This window comes from Onychostoma macrolepis, chromosome 16 (genome assembly GCF_012432095.1).
Source record: "Onychostoma macrolepis isolate SWU-2019 chromosome 16, ASM1243209v1, whole genome shotgun sequence".
In the NCBI taxonomy this organism is placed as follows: domain Eukaryota; kingdom Metazoa; phylum Chordata; class Actinopteri; order Cypriniformes; family Cyprinidae; genus Onychostoma; species Onychostoma macrolepis.
In genome coordinates, this window is record NC_081170.1 from 14138803 (window position 1) to 14161407 (window position 22605).

At 40.9% G+C, this 22605-nt stretch overlaps 1 protein-coding gene across 3 annotated transcripts; it reads right to left on the reverse strand.

The window, feature by feature from the left end:
• Nucleotides 1-496: 496 nt before the first annotated feature.
• On the reverse strand, nt 497-22404 carry tmem79b (transmembrane protein 79b). 3 transcript variants are annotated; one of them, XM_058746130.1, is made up of 6 exons: nt 5015-5170; nt 3645-4211; nt 2720-2914; nt 2349-2571; nt 1503-1546; nt 497-1418 (listed from the first exon to the last, which is right to left on the reverse strand). In XM_058746130.1, exons 1-6 carry the CDS (start codon nt 5016-5018, stop codon nt 1351-1353), a joined length of 1101 nt encoding a protein of 366 aa, XP_058602113.1. In that variant the 5' UTR covers nt 5019-5170; the 3' UTR covers nt 497-1350. The 3 variants fall into 3 exon arrangements, with proteins under 3 accessions (XP_058602113.1, XP_058602114.1, XP_058602112.1); XM_058746131.1 differs by lacking the exon at nt 5015-5170 and adding an exon at nt 22294-22404 and having other exon boundaries at nt 497-1546; XM_058746129.1 differs by having other exon boundaries at nt 497-1546.
• Nucleotides 22405-22605: the final 201 nt, after the last annotated feature.

Genomic DNA, 22605 nt, shown 5'->3' on the forward strand with positions numbered 1-22605 from the left:
ACCGTGGGAAAACGCACACATAGATAACGATAAATGTTTCACATACAACCATAATCGCAAGAACATACAGCGCATATTTAATTTGAAATTTCTCAGTTATTATTTTAAACCTTCGTGGGTTAAATAATTTGGTAATAAATCAGGTTATGTCATCGTTCTTACCATTGCACACGTTTCTCCTCAGCTTTCGAAACGGGCAGCTCTCTCTCACCCGAAACAGACAAGCGCTGTGTTTCCTTCGGCCTTGAGATGTCATTCTGCCTCACAGTCAGACTTATACGGTATATGATACAAAAGTATTATTATTAATACTGCTGGAGGTCTGCCGTCAACTTTCCATGTACTCCAACTATCAAATGACAGCAGGTTGTAGGAAATACTTTTTTTTTTTACCCTCCGACAAAAAAAGACAAACAACCTTGTTGAGCAGGTTCAGAACAACCGCCATCGTGTAGATTTAACTGCGTTTTTACATTTCAATTATGCACAAAAACAGCAATTCACAAAATATTGTATTTGTTAAAAATGTTTATGAAAATATAATAAACATTAATTTCAGCTTAATACATTCATTTGTACTAGGCTACATAGTTTCCTTATATCTCTTTGCAGCTTTGTTTAGTATTTCATTTACAAGATCTTCTAACAGATATCTAGAGTTATACCTTTACCTTTTTACAAATTTGTTAAAAATATATGTCTACACTTTGCACAGAGTAAACATCACATTGCCCTTAAATTACCAAAGGGAGATGAAGGAGTGGTTGTGGAAAATTACAAGTTTGGGCAGGCCTCTAACTTCACACACCACACAGTATAGACTTGAATAAGCAAACAATGCATGATCAAATACTTGTGGAATAAATATTTGGAATTTTGTTTTCTTCTTGTTGACATTCTCATCTTAAAATAGATGAGTTAAAATCAGTCTATTTGGAGCTCTTTTGAGTGATGATGAATCTTGTTGTGCATCTGCTTTGTGCTCATGTTTGGCTGTAATAAAGGGTAGCTAGCTCATTTTAATTTGTAGTTTAGTGTCTAAAGTTTCACTACACAACTTCTATTTATAAGTTAGTTCAAAAGATAAAAAAAACAAAACAAAACAAAACAGATTCCTCCCTTTGTTCTACCCTCCTCTCATTTCTTTGACTGGATTTCTGGCTATTTCAACCCACCTGGTCATGATATAAAAGTACTCAGGAAAGCAAAGAACAGGAGAGGAAAATGAAATCACAGTTGGATTAAACGTTCTCAAGACACAAATTTCTTATAGTCCAATTTAAGATGGCTCTAAGGCTAAAGAGATCTGGTCTACATATGGCAGTAGCAGAGGTGTCAGATGTGGCGTGTTTAGCCCCAGAACCGCTTTTTGGCTGGAGGAACAGGTGGTTCTGGGATGTCTGAAGCAAAGATGGAGCCTGCGGAGTCAGAGAGGAAGATGAAGTAGAGGTTGGCCACCAGCATAACCAGCATCGGAAGAAATGAGAACCCAAAGCCAACACCTCTCAAACTGCTGTCACAAGCTGCTGCGACCCAGTACAGTAGTCTGTGATGCACAAAGACACAAATTAAAAAAAAAAAAAAAATCATAAAAAGTCATTTAATTCATTTAAAAGTATTGCTAATTACACATGAAATATCTGGGATCTAAAATATAATTTAAACCTATAAATAAGGCTTATTGTTTCAGAAAAAAAAAAAAAAAAGAGGGAAAAAATAAAACATGAAAAATAAGTAAATTAATCACTAGAGTTGTAGCAATATATTGTGCTACAATATATCGCAATACAAAAATGCTACAATACGTATCGTGGATGGCGACAAAATGCACTGTCTAGTTCACCCAAAAAATTAGTTACGACATATTTAACTCAGGTTTTCATACAGATATAATCATTGGTTAATGCACATACAAAGAGCGCATTAAATATGGTAAACCCGGAAGCTGAAAATTGTTGTTTTATGTCTTTATTGTTTTTTTTTCATTTCCATTTTAGTTTGAGTTATTTTGGTATTTCAGATTCAACTAAATGAAAATGTGTCCTTTTAAATAATTTTTTATAAATATATTTTATGTAGTTCATATTCTATTTTTATGTTATTTATTCATGTAACAACGTTTTTTTTTTTATGGTTTTGATTTTAGGTAACTATAATAACCCTGCTTACAAGTAATATTTTTTTCCCCCAGTAATGTTTTTTTTTTTAAGACTTTACAATTTAACTCTATTTTGGTGTTGTTTATCGAACGGAATTGTGTTTCATTATACTCCTATTAATCACTACCAATTTTGTGGCGCTTTCTAAATCAGAGATTTGGTCTTGCAAGTTTAGAGAGGATTTTGTACCTGCCAAAGGCAAAAACGATGGTGAGAAGAGGAACTAGTTTAAGCAGATCCTGATTCAGGTAGGCAGCCATGACAGCCAGTTGGAGGAAGTAAAGCAGAAAGAGGGAGATGGAGTCCTCCACATAGCGCTGGTGAACTGCCACCTGCTTAACTTCCCTCTCCCCCTCAAACCGCGCCTTCAAGGATCGATACCACAGACGGGACACACCTAGTACCAACATACCTAAGAGTGGAGGAAAGAACAGAACAACTATTTCCAAACAGCTCCCTTTGATTTAATGATTCAGCACTGAAAGAACACAAAGATACAGTGTATTTATCAATCTCGAGTCATCTCAGAGTCAAAACAGACCCAGGAACTTCCTTCTCACCAAGGACAATAGGTATGACTGCAAAAACAGAACAGCGCAGTGTGTAGACCAGCCGTACGGGGGCGCTGTTGAGCAGAGGGGCATCAAAGGGCAGGAAGACATAGCCGCCCCACACCAACAAGGGGAAGATCAGGGCAGAGGTGAACATGGACACACCTAGTTTAAGAGCATCACGATTAGATCCACCAAAGCCACCTGAGAAACACAAAGAGACAGGCTTTTCAGGCTTTTGTAAAAGTACACTACCATTCAAAAGTTTGGGGTCGGTATGATCTTATGCTCAAGAAACAGATGGTTGTAGAAAACAACAACTATGCTTGTAGAAAACAGTTGTGCTTCTTAATATTTTTGTGGCAATCTGATTTGTTCATTTCTGAATATGCAACTTTCAAACCTGAGGGAATACAAGTTTGCAAAAAATTAAATTTGGTTTGTGAGATTTTACGTAAAATCGTTAAAAGTTAGGGATGCACAGATATTAAAATTCTATACTATTGTGTGTAAATACATTAAAAACAAAACTAAAAACAAAAATCAATTCTTTTAAAAAATGATAATCATTTTGAGGTTTATTAAGTTTAAGTGAGCAGAAGATAATGACAAATGTAATCTAAATGCAAAAATAGGGGAGATGAGTATGCACAATTACATAACCAAAATTATATTTACATTTATGCATTTGGCAGATGCTTTTATATAAAGTTGCTAACATTCTGTTCAAGTATATATTTATCAGTTCATGCATTTCCTAGGAACTGATCCCATGATCTTGGTAGCGCCATCCTCTACTGTTTTAGTTACATACAGGACTGTATATCAGCCTATACCAATAAATTCTCTAATCTCTAATATCTGTTCATAATACGGTACAAATATATTGTGCATTAAAGGTTATGAAACACATAATGATTTAATCTGATCTTACAGCAACGTGATTTGGGTGTGATGGGCCAGTCATTGTAATAGTCTAGTGGTGCTCCATGTGTCCCCAGGAAGGGGCTCCTCTCTTTTTCTTCTTCTTCTTCTTCATCAGTATGCAGGATGGTGATGCTGGGGCTGAAGACTCGGGCTGCATTCTCTGGCATGATGTTCACCTCCTCCACCTCTATCTCCAAGCAGGAGCTTTTCACTCTGTTTCTCAGCTCTGTGTCAGAAACACTCTCTTTCCCTGTTTCCATCCTCCTCCATCCTTCACCTGTCTTCTCCTTCTCTCTCAGCCCAAATTCCTCGCTCTCCGTCCGGCTCACTCCACCCCAGCGTGAGATGCAATCCGATTTCACGCTTGTGCTCTCTTCATCCTTGACTGGCAAGATCTGTGGTTCAGGTTTATTCTCACGCCACTGTAGGGTACTGGGTTCCATATTTGCAGATTTGATCATTTCCTCTTTCTCCTCAGTGCTGTTCACATCCTTTGTTACCTTGTCCACATCTGCTACCCACTGAGGCGTTTGGGGCACCGCTGCTAGCCCAGGAGGGCCCGGGTCCACTGTCCCTGGGAATCAAAACAGAAATTCTGGCAATGAAAGATTTGGAGAAGCTGCCAACAGTTTGTCTGAGTAATTTTGTAAGAGATTTACATTTCGTGAAAGGACATCTTCTGATACCAGTATGTTATACATTATAAGAAGAATAAATTATGACATGTATTCATTATACATCAAAGCATAGCAAGAAATTGATGATCAAATAAAAACAAGCTAATATCACCCTAAAAATTTACTTATAATACTTAGTTAAATGGTTCTATTTTAAGCTAAATTTAAATAATTAACAGTCAAACTAAAGTAACTAGGACTTCTACAAAACAAACTTCATGGCAGTTGTCATGAAAACAGACAACAATATAAAAAGTATTAACTACTGTAACAGTTAATGGCTGTAATAGAAAATTGATTTCCTCAAATCTACTAATACTGTGAATATTGATGTAGCACGAAACTACGACATTTAACCATAACAGTGTCACAATTCTTAGCTCGATAAGTTCGAAGACGAATAAGTTAACTGAAAGCGAACGAGGCCTCAACACAACTTGGACAGATAATCACATAAACGAAGCGAGTTCAGAAGAACCACATAGTACGACAGAACTTATTCTCAAACTTCTTGTCTACACGACACATTTAATCTTTATTTTGCTCAACGGGCCTTCTTTTAATAATGCGAAGAAGATTCCTTAACCAGGCCTAAAGTCATTTGATATGTCAAAAAGCTAAAACTCTCTGAGCGACACATGTTGAAGAACATGCAAGTTAACATCTCAAGTAAACGGATAAAACTTTCCAATGTACTAACCCATATTTCGGCACAGGATGTTGTTTTTTCGGTATTGTTTTTCCTCTACTAAATTGAAACTCCCGTAGTGGAAGTTCAGGTGTGTCCAGGTTAAGTTTGTTAAAGGGGCAGTCTCTTAAAGGGGAGGTTTGTTTGTCTCTGCCTGTCATTTGCGCTGTAGCACTATAAGTGCCGTTTATACACTCATAAACTCATTACGGCAGTCCTAAACCATGGATGATGATTATTATTATTATTATTATTATTATTATTCTTTCTTGTTTTCTAGTGATCACGAATTAATTTGTGATCTCGACAAAAGTTATTTTCTATTGATCATGACTTAATTTTCTCGTGATTTCGACATAAAGTTATCACCACTATTTTCTCGTGATCTCAACATAACGAAAGTTGTTTTCTGGTTATCAAGTGATAAGTCGTACGACTTAATACTACGGCCAAAAAACCTGCATTTTACCTCCCGGAACGTGATTTTTACCTGGGGACCAGTAGCGGCGCCACCGGCAACTGTCCGCGGATCCCAGCTGCGACTCTGGGCGCTATTCACAATCCAGCCGCGCCACAGAGCGCCACTCACATAGTTTTCCATTAAATTACATTATATTTATCCCAAATTATTTTTAATGTATATAATGACTTCATCCTTGGCTGGGAGATTGTGCATTGTGCATTTTTCAGTGAAACGTTTGTCTTTCTGTGGCATAATGCGCCAGCTGGCACATGACCAACCTTCAACGTTGAAATATGGTTGAAATAATGACAGTTGTTGTTTCAATGTTGAAACTACGTTGAAATAATGTTTAATGCTAAATGGTTGAAAAAGGGCAATAAAAACACTTATAAATCAACTTTGATTTTATTTCTGTCTTTTAAATTATTATTAAGATCGTTATTATTATTTTATTATCATTTTACATTTTTATCATGAAACCTTCTATTATCAACAACAATAAAACTAAACACATTGCGCTGCCTTACCACGCTGAAACAATTCCTATTGGTTCTTTAACCTTATTTGCTTTGATCATGATTGGTTAATCTGGCTGTCATTCATGAAACTGGCCATTTAAATTTGAAAATATGACCGTTATCCTGACCGTCTTTCTGAGTGAGGTCGCTGTGAGTGAGAGAGCTGCTGCGCAATAAAACTGCTAGTTTGGTCCCGAATTATTGTATAATTATTGTATAAAAAAAGGTTTACCATTAAAGCTATTATTATATTATAGATCCTATATTCTCGTTCAATTTAGGTCTACTATCCACTTAAACAATATGTCATCAAGTTTCTAATTTTATGTACAGGTACTATTTATGTAAACGCTGCATAACTTTCATGTGTTTGATGGGCGCGCGCGTTGAACATTCTAGGCTCATTTAAAATGGAGTGGAGGGAGTTTCCATGGAAACGGGGCAGCAACTCAGCTGACAAGTAGCAAAAAAATTCAGTCTCTCACTGTTGTTTTTACTGCTTTCAGGTAAGTTTAGTCCATAAAATTACACAAATAATACAGACAACTGTTCCTGACACTTTCTTACATGTAATTGACACGCTTCTGTTGAAAATTTACTTTACAGAAATGGTTCAGTGTCATCGGAAAAAGTCCGTTAGCATCACAACCGTGAGCTAACCAGAGGCTAACTATAAGAGGTAAGCTAGCTATAGATTTGAGCTCTTATTTATGAAAGTTTGGGATTTTAATCACAGATTATGTTTAGATGAGTGATTTTTATAGCTTTGTAAATGTTTTGCTGGCAATTTGTTAATGCACTGTACTGTTAATCAATTTAAAGTTACATGAACTAAAATGGGCTGAAGCTAACGTTATTTCAAACACATTTTTATCTTTCATTGTAGACAAATATTGATAAAAATTGTACTGTGATTTTAGGAGTGTCAGAAAAATCCCTCTAATGCTGCTGAGAGAGATATTGGAAACATAGGCGATCTGAGAAAGCATATTAAATAACTTCATATGCATTTTTCCCAATATATTTCACCTATATCATCGTGCATCTTTAAAACCTAAAAACGTAAATCTTCGTTTCTTAAGATTTTTTTGTATGTTCTTTACATTATTCTCTCTCATTTCTGCATTTCACCCCTACCATAGTTTGTTTCTAAACCTGACATTGTATACTATTGTTGGCTCAGTGACAGATTGTTTATGTTCCTATAATCTTCCATGCTGATGGCCGTGCAGCAGAGTTGGAGGGGACCTCTTGTCGAAGAACATCTCCAAGACACTATGAGCATCTGACTAGTATGTAAAACCTCAAACATTCAAAAGTTTATCAGATATAAAAAAAAAAAAAAATCAAATAAATATAAAATATTTTTGGAGTCTTACAAGGCCATCTCGTTTAACACTGCATGAGGACACTACAACCAGAGAGGTACTGTCAAGGAAAAACACGGATTCACTTGCAGGTTCAACTCAAAATATTTATTAAAGTCTCAAAACACAAAACTCGGCCGGGGCAGAGGGCCGGGAGCCACGATTCAGGCCAGAGAATGGGGACAGGAAGAAGGGATCAGTTCAATCAAGCCTGCAGTCACTCCACGAGGCAGGGAGGATGATGTGAAGGGAGATCAGTGCCCACAGGCCCGGCATCGCTTTTGGCGCAACGTCAGAGTGGGGAGAGGACAGCGTACAGAGTCCCAGTGTCAGTGCTGACGCAACGTCAGAGTGGAGAGTTCCCTTTTGGGCGCGCCGTGAGGGAGGAGGCCACAGAACACAGCTCCGGGAACGCCAGGAAAGGAACTTGGGAACAGAGAATTGGAGAAACGAGAGGCAGAGAGGGGACAGACAAGAAATCAAACAGTAAGCATTAAACTGAACTTGGAGCCTAGGAAGACACGGCAGGACAAAACACGACTAAATTGAAGGTAGGTCACGAGCAAAGCGTAGCGTGTTCACACCACAACGATCAGACACAAGACTACACACAAAGGCAGCTTAAATAGAGGGAGAATAGATGGATAACTAGTCACAGGTGTGATGGCAGCTGAGGTAGTTAATGAGATAACGATGGGGAGGGGAACCACAAAGACAACGAGCACATGGCAAACTGTCAAAACAAAACCCACGTGATCAACAATAAACACACACACACACGCACACACAACAACTTGCTGATCAGACCGAAGTCATGACAGTACCTCCCCCCCCCAGAAGCGCCACCTGGCACACCCAGGAGGGGCTCACCTCGTCGCTGGCGGAAGTCCTCGACCAGAGTCTGATCCAGAATGTCCCGGGCCGGTATCCAACTCCTCTCCTCTGGACCGTACCCCTCCCAGTCCACCAGAAACTGGAAACCCCGACCACGCCATCTAACGTCCAAGAGCTTTCTCACAGTGTACACTGGAGTACCATCCACTATACAAGGGGGAGGGGGGTCGGGGAAGAACCAACAGGGTGAAGAGGGGAACGAAACACAGGCTTAACCCTGGATACATGAAAGACAGGGTGAACCCGACCAAGCATGTGAGGGAGCTTGAGCCGCACTGCCACTGGACTCAGAACCTTGGTGATGCGATATGGCCCAATGAACCTGGGTGCCAGCTTACGAGAAGGCACCCGGAGAGGCAGGTCCTTGGTGGAAAGCCATACTTTCTGACCACACACGTACTGAGGAGCAGGAGTCCTGTGGCGATCAGCCGCTGCTTTGGTCCGTCTGGAAGTCCGGGCCAGGACCTCCTTAGCCCTCTTCCAGGTGCGGCGACACCGACGGACGAAGGCTAAGGCAGACGGGACCGCAGCTTCGGGTTCCTGAGCAGGGAAAAGAGGTGGTTGGTAACCCATGGAACATTGAAAGGGAGACATACCTGTGGACGCTACAGGAAGGGAATTGTGGGAATATTCGACCCACGGTAGCTGCTGACTCCAGGAGCTCGGACTATGTGATGCCAGGCAACGGAGAGCTCTCTCTCTCGAGATCCTGGTTGGCTCGCTCGGACTGCCCATTGGTCTGAGGGTGAAAACCTGAAGACAAGCTCGTTGAGGCCCCGATCTGTCTACAGAACTCTTTCCAAAACCGGGAGACAAATTGTGGTCCTCTGTCGGAGACCACATCCACCGGAAGACCATGAATCTGGAAGATGTGGTCCACCACCACCTGTGCAGTCTCCTTGGCGGAGGGGAGTTTGGGCAAGGGAATAAAATGGGCCGCTTTGGAGAAGCGATCCACCACCGTCAGAATCACGGTGTTGCCTCTTGATGGGGGAAGGCCAGAGACAAAATCAAGGGCCAGGTGTGACCAAGGACGAGAGGGAATGGGCAAAGGTTGCAACAGACCATCAGGAGACTGGTTAGAAGTCTTCTTTTGAGCACACACCGAGCAAGCCAACACAAACTGCCTGACATCCTGGGCCATGGATGGCCACCAGAATCGCTGACGGATGGCGACCAGCGATCTCCGAACCCCTGGATGACCCTGGACTCGTGACCCCACCGGAGGACCTCAGGACGCAGCGCAGCCGGCACAAATAACCGACCCTCCGGACACCTCCTCAGGGCCTCCCCCTCCCGCACGGCCCTCTCTACCCGCCGCTCGACATCCCAAGAGAGGGATCCCACCACCACTAGGGTTGGGTACCGAACTCGATACTTTTAAGGGTACGGACCGAATTGCGTCGGTACTACCGAGTATCGATTCACATTAAATGATTCGGTACCAAATTTCGGTGCCTGATAACGCATTTGGGCGCATACGAGAGAGAGAGAGAGAGAGAGAGAGAGAGAGAGACACCCTGTGACTTGTCACACCTGCAACTCTTTAAAACACAACACACAGGGCAAACCGAAATGTTCTGAAGTGTGCTTACATTTCTAGGGTCATATGACGCGGACAGGATGGCGGAGTCCATTCATATTTACTCTATAGCCGGAATGCCACGGAATTCATAATTTTGGATGAATAAAAGAATGTCTGTCACTTAATTCGAATCGCGATAGCGTATGTGAATATTAAAACGCATAAAAGACGGTTTAAATATGAATCCTGCATGTTCCGTTAGCCTCGGTATGTATGAATGGCGGAGACGCGGTTTTGTTAAATACTGAAGCACACATGAACTCGCGGTGATTTTCGGCCTCTGCATCTCACAACATGAACACATGAACTTACAGGCTGTCAGAGTCACTTCATGAGAATTTTACCGTTTCATTTGAGAAAACCAGCATCATATCATACTGTATACACAGAAACTTCACGGCAACCTGTCAAAATAAAAGTGCGGTGTAACAGAAATATATTACTCTTGTATTACTTTTATACAGTATAATGTACGTCTTTATATATTCAATTTACTGACAAATTTAAATAAAACAATTAAATGATAAAAATAATTGGTAACACTTTAGAATAGGGAACACTTATTCACTATTAACTATGACTTTTCCCTCAATAAATTCCTAATTGGCTGCTTATTAATAGTTAGTAAGGTAGTTGTTAAATTTAGTTATTGGGTAGGATTAGGGATGTAGAATAAGGCCATGTAGAATAAGACATTAATATGTGCTTAATTAGTACTAATAAATGGCTAATATTGTAGTAATATGCATGCTAATAAGCAACTAGCTAAGAGACCCTAAAATAAAGTGTTACCAAATAATTATTACAACCACATTAACCACTTAATTGTAGAAAAAATACAATTATTATTAAAACTTTTTTAAAGGAATATTCACACAATTTTTCTACCATGTATTAATATTAACAGTAAACCTATGTTTGTTTGCCAAAAAATAAAAGGGTTTCATTTTCATTTGATTAAAAATAAATGTTTCATGCCTTCATTTGATCATCAGAAAAAATAAAACAAGAATTTCTGGAAGAAATTGTAGGGCCCTATTGTTCAAAATGTTGAAATTGAGAGTTTTGGACTTATTTTTTCACTGAAATAAATGTTTTTGTTATTACACAGAGAGTAAAGTACCGAAAAAAGGTACCGTTGGGTACCGGTACCGAATTTCAGGTACCGATACCGGTACCGTACCGGTTCAAATGTGAACGGTACCCAACCCTAACCACCACCCCCTTAGGGAGAATGCCAAATCCCTCCCAGGACCCTCGAACAGACGAGAAAGGGCGTCAGGCTTAGTGTTCTTGGAACCCGGCCGATACGAGAGGGAGAAGTTAATCAGCCCAAAGAAGAGTGCCCAGCGGGCCTGGCGAGCATTCAACCTCTTGGCCGAACAGACATATTCCAGGTTCTTGTGATCCGTCCAGACCAAGAAGGGCTGCGCTGCTCCCTCCAACCAATGGCGCCACTCCCCCAGAGCCAGCCTGACTGCCAGCAACTCCCTGTTACCTATGTCATAATTTCGTTCTGCAGGGCTCAGGCGGTGAGAGAAAAAGGCACAGGGGTGCACCTTCTCATCTCTAGGGGACCGTTGGGACAGAACCGCGCCTACCCCGACCTCAGAGGCATCTACCTCGACAATAAATTGCCGTTCAGGATCTGGAAGACAAAGAACAGGAGCAGAGATGAAACGGGACTTAAGAACATCAAAGGCCTCCTGAGCCTGAGAACTCCACCTGAACGGTACCTTGGGAGAGGTAAGTGCCGTTAAGGGTGCAGCAACAAGGCTAAAGTTCCGGATGAATCGCCTATAGAAGTTGGCGAATCCCAAGAACCGCTGCAGCACCTTCCGAGAGTCAGGGGTTGGCCACTCGGCTACGGCCCTTACCTTAGCAGGATCAGCCTTGATCCCCTCCGCTGAAATAATATGCCCCAGGAACGAAACTGACTTGGCGTGGAACACAAACTTCTCCGCCTTGGCATAGAGCTGGTTCTCCAGCAGCCGTTGTAGCACCTGACGAACATGTTGAGTGTGTACCTGCAAGGAGGGAGAGAAGATGAGGATATCATCGAGATACACAAAGACAAATCTGTTTACCATGTCTCTCAACACATCATTGATCAGGGCCTGGAGGACAGCTGGGGCATTAGTAAGCCCGAAGGGTAAGACCCGGTATTCAAAGTGTCCCGTATGGGTATTGAAGGCTGTCTTCCACTCATCCCCCTCACGAATACGGACCAAATGGTGGGCATTGCGGAGGTCTAACTTTGTGAAGACCTTGGCTCCCTGTAACAATTCAAAAGCAGATGACATCAGAGGCAGAGGATACCGGTTTCTTATGGTGATGTCATTTAGGCCCCGATAATCAATGCAGGGCCGCAGGGAGCCATCCTTTTTCTTTACGAAGAAGAACCCAGCGCCAGTAGGTGAGGAAGAGGGACGGATGAGGCCGGCATTTAAGGATTCTTTAATATACTTGTCCATGGCCTCTCTTTCAGGACCAGACAGGGAGTACAAGCGCCCCTTAGGCGGGGAAGTGCCTGGGAGGAGATCAATGGCACAGTCGTACGGCCGGTGAGGTGGTAAGGACGTGGCCCGGGACTTACTGAAGACCCGGCAAAGATCGTGGTACTCCGCCGGGACTCCGGAGAGATCAGCTGCCTCCACCTGAAACACAGAAGGCAAAGAGCCAGGAGACAAGGCAGCACCTAAACAAGCAGCAGGACAGGACTGACTCCAAGATAACACAGAGTTTCCCGACCAATCCACATGAGGGTTGTGCTGCACCAACCACGGGTGCCCCAGAACAACAGGAGCACCCGGGGAATCCAGGAGGTACAGCTCAATTACCTCATGGTGATTGCCAGAGACAACTAAACTTACTGAAGGAGTGGAGTGGGTGATGGAGGAGAGAAGAAGGCCATTGAGGGAACGGACAGAGATGGGAGAAAGGAGAGGAATGGCAGGAATACCCCACTGCGCCGCAACAGAAATATCCAACAAATTGCCTTCAGCTCCTGAATCAACAAGAGCAGAACAGGAGTGAATGGTGTCCTTATATTTAACGGAGACAGGAAGCAGGGTACGAGACTTGGGGGACTCGAGACACGGAGAAGCACCCATCAGAATCCCCCGGCTTACTGATGGGCCCCGGCTTTTAAAGGACACTGGGATAGCTCTGTGTCCGGGCTTCCCGCAATACAGGCAGAGACCTCGAGCCAGTCGATCCTGCTTCTCCTTGGCTGTGAGACGTAGACGTCCCACCTGCATGGGCTCCGGATCAGCTACAGAAGGTGAGGAGGTAAGGGCAGAACTGGGCGCCCCCTCGCCCAATGCCCAGGAGGGCCGGGCAGTTCACCGCTGACGGCGACGCTGAAGACGCCCCTCCACACGCAGAGCCAGTTCCACGAGGGAATCAAAATCGCGAGGCAGCTCGTGAGTAACAATCTCGTCCTGGATCTCATCATCCAGCCCCTCCCGAAACCTAGCGCGCAGAGCAGCTTCATTCCAGTCGCAGGCGGCCGCCAGTGTTCTAAATTGGATGGAGTAGTCCGTGACTGAGCGACCATCCTGGTTCAACCGCGCCAGCTGGGAGGCTGCCTCATCACCCTGAGCAGATCGGTCAAACAGCTTAATCATTTCGGCTCGGAAATCCTGAAATGTGGCACAGAATGTGGCACGAGCGTCCCACACAGCAGTAGCCAAATCACGGGCCCTCCCCTTCATGAGGATGATCACGAATGCCACCTGAGACTCCTCCGTGGCGTAACGGCGAGGCTGGAGTGCAAAGACCAAGGAGCACTGGGACAGTGAGGCCCGGCACGAATTTGGATCTCCATCGTAGGGCGGAGGACTGTTGGCGTGGGGTTCTGGCTCAGCCTGGGGTGGAGAACGGACGAGGGAGGCAGCAGATCGGCTGGCCAGGGCCTCCTGCTGGAGTTCCTGTACCCGTACCTTGAGTTCAGCTACCTGGGCTGTTAGTTAGGGTTGTGCCGATAGACGATACTATCGTCTATCGATGATAGTCAGCCATATGGACGATAGCTAATAAAAATGACGATAATACGGCTTATTTTCTAGTTCTTGTTTTTTTATTATTATTAGGCAATTATTATTATCAAAGTACAATTCATTGGCCCTTGCATAGTTTCACACTGACATCGTCGCGTAACCTTCACCCACCAGACCGACGCGCAGAGGAATATATTAAAAAAATCATACATAAATTTATCAGTGTTAATATACAAAATTATGTAATAATATAAAATTTTTGTTATTGTATAGTTATGTTATTTTTGTTGTTGTTTACACTTTATGCAACTAAAACAAAACGAAAATCATGCGGTTTTGCCGTTTTTTTTAACATGGCTAAAATAACAGCTGTACAAGAATGATGTCTCTTTATAACAAGCAGGCTTGACATAATTTGTGAATGAAGGAAATTTAGTTTTAAAGTCTCTTGTAATACGTTTTCAAAGAGGAGTGATTCTCTTTTAAAAATCGTCATATGCATTCCTTGCAAGCCGCAAATGTATGATGCGTATTCAGAATAAATGCACAATAATCAGTTGGCTATGAAAATGAAAAGCAGGTTTATTTCAAACTCCAACTTGTTTAACATATTTAACATAAAAGAGTGTTTATCTTGTCGCTAATAGCCAAACATATTTCAATAAACAAAAAGCAAAAAAAATTAAAAATTAAATAACCAAGAACTAAAATAATGCAATCTTAGTTACATTGCTTACAGATTTAAAACAATATGACTGTTTACGATGCAAGAATAATGCTTCTGTCTACAGATTTTTTGCCAAAAAAACAAGCTGGTTAACTTTTTCTGGTTTGAGTAGGCTGCGAAGTGGAGTAATTATGTTGCCGGCTGCGCTAAACACACGCTCTGAAGGGGTGCTAGTTGCGGTAACACACAGGTATTTTTTTGCCAGGTTTGCCATTAAAGGAAAACGGCATCTATTTTCTTTCCACCAGTCCAGTGGCTTGTCATCACCATCAATTACTTCCTCTTGTAAGTAAGACGTGATTTCAGATTTTGCTCGCTGGTCTACAGGTGTGGATGTGGACATAGACGGCTTTGCTCTGCCAAGAAGACGACCCAGTGTTTTGATCCTCTTAGCCGGCTGTTTCTCACCTGATGACGTACCTGCCGCATCTTTTTCTTCTTCCTCCTCCACTCTGATGGGTACAGGTGGCATATTTGTTTCATTCCAGTATGCCACCATCTCAACCTCAAGCTGTGATTTGATCACATCAAGTTGTGCGGCATCGATGTGGTCGCCCTTATAGCGTGGGTCAAGGAGGGTAGCTTTGCGCATTAGTTGGAGGGTACTGTCGTCATATTTCGAGTCGAGTTTCTCCAAAATCCTCCGTTTAATTCCTGCCGTCATCTCGACATCAGTCTCCTCCTCCTTCAGGATATCCTTTGTTAGCTGCAGCATGGGCAGCAGAGATGAGACTGTCACGTAATTCTCAGCTGATAATATATCAGTAAATTCTGCGACAGGCTTCAACCAATCCCTGACAGCCTCTAGCAGCAATGTCCTGCCAGGTCACGTTTGGGAGTGTTCGACGGCTCTTGTCATCAGCAAAAACCCTTTTGATGGCAGGAAGCCGTTCCAGAATTTTTACTACCATGGCATATGTTGATCCCCAACGAGTTGTACAATCCTACAATAACAACGTATTAAATGACAATTATGCGTCGATCGTTAATGTTGTGATCATTTATTATAATTAAATAATATTAAATTTGATTTACAAGTATTATTTCTAGTCTGACAAAAATGTCATTTTTCTTATTTTTCACTAAGATGGTTGTGCCACAAAATAAATATTAAGCAAATAAAATATAATAATTTATGTACCGTTATCAGCATATGTTGAGGTAAATTTAGCTGTTCCTGCGCCTTGCGGAGCTCTCGTCGCCTCTTCCAGCTGTGAGAAAATGCCGCGTTAATATTGCGGCAGATTCCAAGAGCTCGATCAGTTTTTGTTTTCTCCTTTTGTAGTGAATAATTCACTGCCACATTCAAGTTATGGCCAAAACAGTTCAGCCATGGCCATCCGAGCCCTCGTATGGCCGCAACAATATTGGCCCCGTTGTCAGTTGTAATGCATGAAATTTTACTCTGTTCTATGTCCCAGCCTTGCATGGCATCTGACAGCGCCTCAGCCAGTACCTCTGCAGTGTGATTCTCCGGAATAAATGTTGTTTCCAGGCATTTTGCTTCTAGCTTCCAATCCTCCGAAATATAATGGACTGTCACAGACATATAGGGGGTCATGTTTACGCTTGACCACGTCTGTGGTCAAAGCAACAAAGTTAGCAGATTTCAGATCTTTAGCAATGATGTCCCTAGTTTAATTGTACAAGTTTGGGATAGCCGTTTCGGTGAAGTACTTGCGCCCCGGCAGCTCGTACTGTTTATCAAAGGTTTGGAGCAGGCCTTTAAAGCTTGCTTTCTCGACTGTATGATAGGAGACCATTTCCTTCGCAATGTACTTCGATACAGCTGCAGTGCACTGAGCCCACCTTTCACTGTTTCTTTTGTACTTTGTGCTTTTTGCAAAAGCTCCGATGATTGATGGCTGACTTCGATCTTTGCTAATCGCACCTTCTCTTGACGCTAGTTTAGTAGCCTCAGCAGGGTGGTGGCCACGCAGATGTACATACATGTTTGTGGTTTGTGATTCTTTTACCGGCACAACCTTCGAGCAAAGTCTGCAAACTGCCTGCGTGACATCAGCGGGCTCATCTTTTTCATCTGGTGTAAACCCGAAATATTACCAAATAGGCGATGTGGCATTTTTCTTTCCCACCAACTCCATCCTCCTTGTCAGAATGATAGACGGTCCTCATTTCCCATGTGTCATTCCGCGTGATAATTAATAATTACGTTAATATTTAAATAAGTGTAAATAAAATAAAAAAATGTAGACTAAGAAGTAAATAAATGATCTTATAAATAAGCAAACAAATACATAAATAAGCAAAAAATTGCCCCTCCCCCCGATACTATTGTGTATCGGCGATCTTACAGGCTGACGATAGGACGATATGACAATGGGCATTATCGCGCAACCCTACTGTTAGTAGTTCAACCTCTCTTGAGGCGGCGGTTAACTGGGTGGAATGCTGGCCAAGGAGAATGCCCTGTTGTGTCACAGCGGTCCTGACTGGGTCTGCTCCTGCTGAATCCATACTGGTCTGATCGTTCTGTCAAGGAAAAACACGGATTCACTTGCAGGTTCAACTCAAAGCCTTAAAGTCTCAAAACACAAAACTCGGCAGGGGCAGAGGGCCGGGAGCCACGATTCAGGCCAGAGAATGGGGACAGGAAGAAGGGATCAGTTCAAGCAAGCCTCTAGTCACTCCACGAGGCAGAGAGGATGATGTGAAGGGAGATCAGTGCCCACAGGCCCGGCGTCGCTGTTGGCGCAACGTCAGAGTGGGGAGAGGACAGCGCACAGAGTCCCAGCGTCAGTGCTGACGTGACATCGGAGTGGGGAGAGAACAGCACACAGAGTCCCAGCGTCAGTGCCGACGCAACGTCAGAGTGGAGAGTTCCCTTTTGGGCGCGCCACGAGGGAGGAGGCCACAGAACACAGCTCCGGGAATGCCAGGACAGGAACTTGGGAACAGAGAATTGGAGAAACGAGAGGCAGAGAGGGGACAGACAAGAAATCAAACAGTAAGCACTAAACTGAACTTGGAGCCTAGGAAGACACGGCAGGACAAAACACGACTAAATTGAAGGTAGGTCACGAACAAAGCGTAGCGTGTTCACACCACAACGATCAGACACAAGACTACACATAAAGGGAGCTTAAATAGAGGGAGAATAGATGGATAACTAGTCACAGGTGTGATGGCAGCTGAGGTAATTAATGAGATAACGATGGGGAGGGGAACCACGAAGACAACGAGCACATGGCAAACTGTCAAAACAAAACCCACGTGATCAACAATAAACACACACACACACAACTTGCTGATCAGACCGAAGTCATGACAGGTACAACATAATTCAAAACGAGACACAGATGATAATAAAAAAAGTTATTTGAAATTAAAATTCATAATGGTAAGACAGAACCAAGTACCGTGACTGTGCCTCACTTCAAAGTGAAACAGTCTTTAATGGTCATCTGCCATGCCAGATCGATGGTGAAGGTGGGAATTATAAGTTTGATTTTCTAGACTTTAAATGTACTGAAGTGTTTGTTCAAGTAGACTTTGTTGCTTGTGGAAACCTCACACAAGCCTGAAAGGTGCTTAACTCTAGAACCGCCAGAGGTCGCTGTATACCTAAAAGCGCCAGCGGGTAAATTTTACCCACACACATGGCAACTGTATTTATATGGCTCAAGAACATATTATTTCACTGTATTATGCCACTGTCTTCACAAAGAAGTGTCTAGAGTCATGAAATTATTATGTCAGCTATATTTTTACCCTGTTGTTTTATGTTCAAGACTTTTTAATGCAGCCTACACTAATCCATAATGGTCAGTAAGCTAAAAAAAAAAAAGCTGACAACGAAAATTAGAAGGTAGTAAATATTTGGGTGGTGTAATATTATAATACAATGTCATTAATCAATATATTAGGATAACCCACGTTATTTAAATTACTAAAATAGCCAATAGACAATAATGAGCAATAATAATTCACCACGCTGCATAGGATGATGCTATGACAAATTCAAGCGCACAGCTTCACCTAGGCCCAATTATTAATTTGTTTAGTTATATCATTTATAATTTGAATAATAGAACACCGCCAATAAACTTCGGGTAATCAAAAAAAAAGTTTTATTCATTACATCATAGATGTAATAGATTTTTTTATTTTTTTTTTCCTTCAGGAAACAGCCAGACTAGAATTATAGCAACACAGTAGCGAACAATAAACGATATGGCAAGACAAAAATTAAATAATAAAACCAAAGTTTGACCAATTATGAGTAACGTTAGGCTAAAACATCTAAATATGATGTCTGGATCACTGTCAGATGAGCCGTCAGATGCTGAGCCGACCCAGGACGCATAACTTAACCATCAGACTCTCCATCACTCATGGCATTTAGTGTTTCTAATACCGACCTTCCATAAATCGCCTTCTTTTAGTTATTTTGACATTATTTTTGAAACTGATAACCGCTAAAAAGGTGAGTGAAAGGCATTGCCTAGAAATGTACGATGTTAAAACACAAGCGTCAAGAAAATGACAGCGTGAAAATACATGCATTATATAGCGGGTAAATTTGATCCGTGCGGCGCTTATAGGTCTAAAAGCTCTGTTTTTTTTATCTGGTTTTATCTAAATAATTTTTAACAACATTGGATTGTAAATTACATAATTTTAGTAAAAGCCAATGACTGGGAGACTTGAATGTTTTGTTGAAAATCTGTTATGTACATTTGAAAAACAGCCACAGGTCAAATTTACCCCGTGGCGGTTCTAGTGTTAAAACTTAAAATCTTATTTGCACTCTTGAAAACTGTTCACCAAAGACTAAATTTCAGTCCAGCAGAATTTTCTGCACACTTCATCACCAAGATCAAAATGAGCGTTGTGAATGTAAAAGCTTCACATTACATTTATAACAATCATTGTTAATGTTTGAATTGTATTTCAGGGCTGTTTGTGAAGACAGAAAATCAAGAGATGTTGTGACAACCTGGACAGAATTCAGCTCCAGATCCACCCTCCACACCAGACTTCTCACTCACAAGGACTGCTGTCTACTAGCATATTATGTGTTCTCTTCAGAGTTAGGTGCATGGAGATATTACCTGATTTTTAGATATAATGAAAACTATATCATATATATATATATATATATATATATATATATATATATATGCAGAGTTCAGATGCAAAAGCCTCTAAATGCCATCTGAAATTTTCTTCTAAAATTAGCATTTTTCTCAAGCTCCTATATTTATGTTCAGTTATTTCATTTTAATTGCATAGAAAAGGACCGAAATATTGCCATTAGAGTAAAATAACTGAATCTAAACATAGCAGCCTGATAAAAATGCTCATTTTAGATGGCACTTAGAGGCTTTTGCATCTGAACTCTTCATATATATATACACTATATTGACAAAAGTATTGGGTCTCCCCCTTCTAATGAACAGGTTTGACTACTTTAGCAATTTCCATGAGTACAAATCTTAATGTTTAAGCATATAATGATATTCTAGGGAATTGTGTGCTTCTAATTTTAAAGCAACAGTTTGGACAGGACCCTTTTCTATTCTAACATGACAATGCCTCTGTGAATAAGGCAAGGTTCAAAAAGAAATGATTGATTGAGTCAGTGTGGAAGAACTTGACTGGTCTGCAGAAAGCCAAGTCCTAATCCAAGCTGAACACCTCTGGTGTGACTTTAAATGCAGACCTTGAGCCAAAAACTCTTTACCAAACACCAATTTGATTGGTTGAATAGAGGAGAATGTGATTAGTTGAGAAATTGTACATAGTTAATGATGGATCTTAAATATTTAAATACAGTGTGTTGTATGCCTACTAAGACTTGCATATTTGTGCATAATATTTTGACCCTGGATGCTTACAGAAGGATAATCTTTCATTTATGTGCCAGAAACATAATAAGCATTCATAATTTTGTTGGTTCATGCTGAACTGGTGTTGATAAATGTACTCTTTATATTAATAAGTGTTTATATTGTCGCTGTTTTTAAGTTACATTGTCTGGAGAGTTTTCCAGTTTTTCAGTGTCCAAATGTTGATTGTATTCTATTTATTATGAAGGGGCAAATTATAATCTCGATAATGAAAATATTTACATGTGTGGAGATTTAATTTATTTACATAAAGTTTGAGTAAATGGGAATATATTCTACGAAACATGTTTAAGTTTATTTAATTGAATATTTTAATGCTTTAAAATATATTTGCATTTATAGAAATCTAATATATTTACATGTACAGAAATGTAATATGTTAACAAACATTAGAAATTAATATATGGACGGCCAAAATCAAATATTTAAATATATTTTTAATATATATTTCAAAATATATTTACATATATTGTATAATACATTTTCTTCTATTTGAATTTAAGATATTTAAATATCAAAATATATTTATTAAAAATATATTTCGATTTATGTGACTTCTGTATGGGATGGTTTATGTATTTTTGGTCAAACAGACTTGAGCAAGTTTCCAAACTATATTTATAAGTATTCATTTATATATATTGTGTGAATCTTTGCAGTGTGTATGAAATTAGAATGAAAAGCTTTTCCCCTCTGCATTCTGATATATCATTAAACCCTTAATAAAGTGCTTTGTTGTTGAGTGAGAATTTTCTCAAGAAATTCTGTGAAAGTGTAAGTACAATATAGATATACTGTATATTTAAATTCTAAGAAAATTATTTTTCCATTTGGCATAATTGTTCAAATGTTTTTCTTTAGAAAATGAAGCATCTCATCCCTGCACTGCAGATTTATGGATATCTAATTGTTAGAATGTTTTTTTTTTTTTTTTCTCCATTTTCTTATTTATTTATTTTTATGCTGTCCGATTGCAAATCATGTACAGCAAGTTGTATTAGTTACTGAAAACACGAAATATGCACCGAAAATCAGTTTACAACTCAGTGTTGACGTTTAAGCTAAATTGCAATATTAACAATTTCCAAAGTGAATGCTTGCTTGGACATTTAACGACAACCGACCGTTTAAAGGTACGCCGGTGAAACCGGGTCACAATATCAACGTTAATCCGTTTTGCAAAATCGAAAGGTAATTCAACGTTGATTCAACGTCTACAGAAGACCATAACCCGAAAGGTAAAAGTGAAACGACGTCGCGATTTCAACGGTGAATCAACGTTGTTACTTTCGCGGTGAAACGACGTCACAATATCAACGTTGATCCGTTTTGCAAAATCTAAAGGTAATTCACCGTTGATTGAACAATGGTACCTGACGTTGTTTCAACGTTGAAATGCCGGCCCGTGCTTTGCACTTTCTCTTTCCGTTTGCTCTGTTATTCCAGTCACCGAATTTCAGTCTTTAAGCGAATTTTACACTGTTTGGAGGATAGATTAAAGGTTTTGGACTGCCATCTTGAACTGAACGCGCCGCGTCTGGTGTGCCAGCGAGATGCTCTAGACGCGGCGCGGGGCGACGCTCCTCGTCCGGTGTGAGACCTTACAGCGCAGCGAGATGCGTCTGATATCACCATAATAAAATATATCTAAATTTAAATGAAATTTCAAATGAAAATCCTCATTACAAATGCATCATCACACAATCGGTCTGTGCACAAAACCAACAAATGTAATGTGTAATGTAAGCCAGCACATCATGACAGCGCTCACAGCAAAACAAGTAATAGGCTACTTCATGACAAACAAGCATGGTTTATAATTAATATTATTGGCACAGCGGCCCAGTAAATGTCCTCACTTACGTAATTTGCGGCTTCCATCGTGACTGGAATAATAGCTAACTTTAGTTAGTTAGTTTATCAGCGTATATACTTTTTCTCACACCGGGCGAACTTGTCAAAGTTAATAATAACAAGGCCCGCCCATTAAGAGCGAAGCCGAAGATATGATTGGTCAGTTTTTCTGTCACTTGAAATTACGCTTGGCCCTCTGTAATTTCATAGCGGGACCACCAAACGCTAGGCGGAAACATTCAAATATGGACAAAATGGGCGGTGTTCATTAGCCCATTCACTCAATAGGCAGATTTGAAGAGTTTATTTCCACAGAAATCA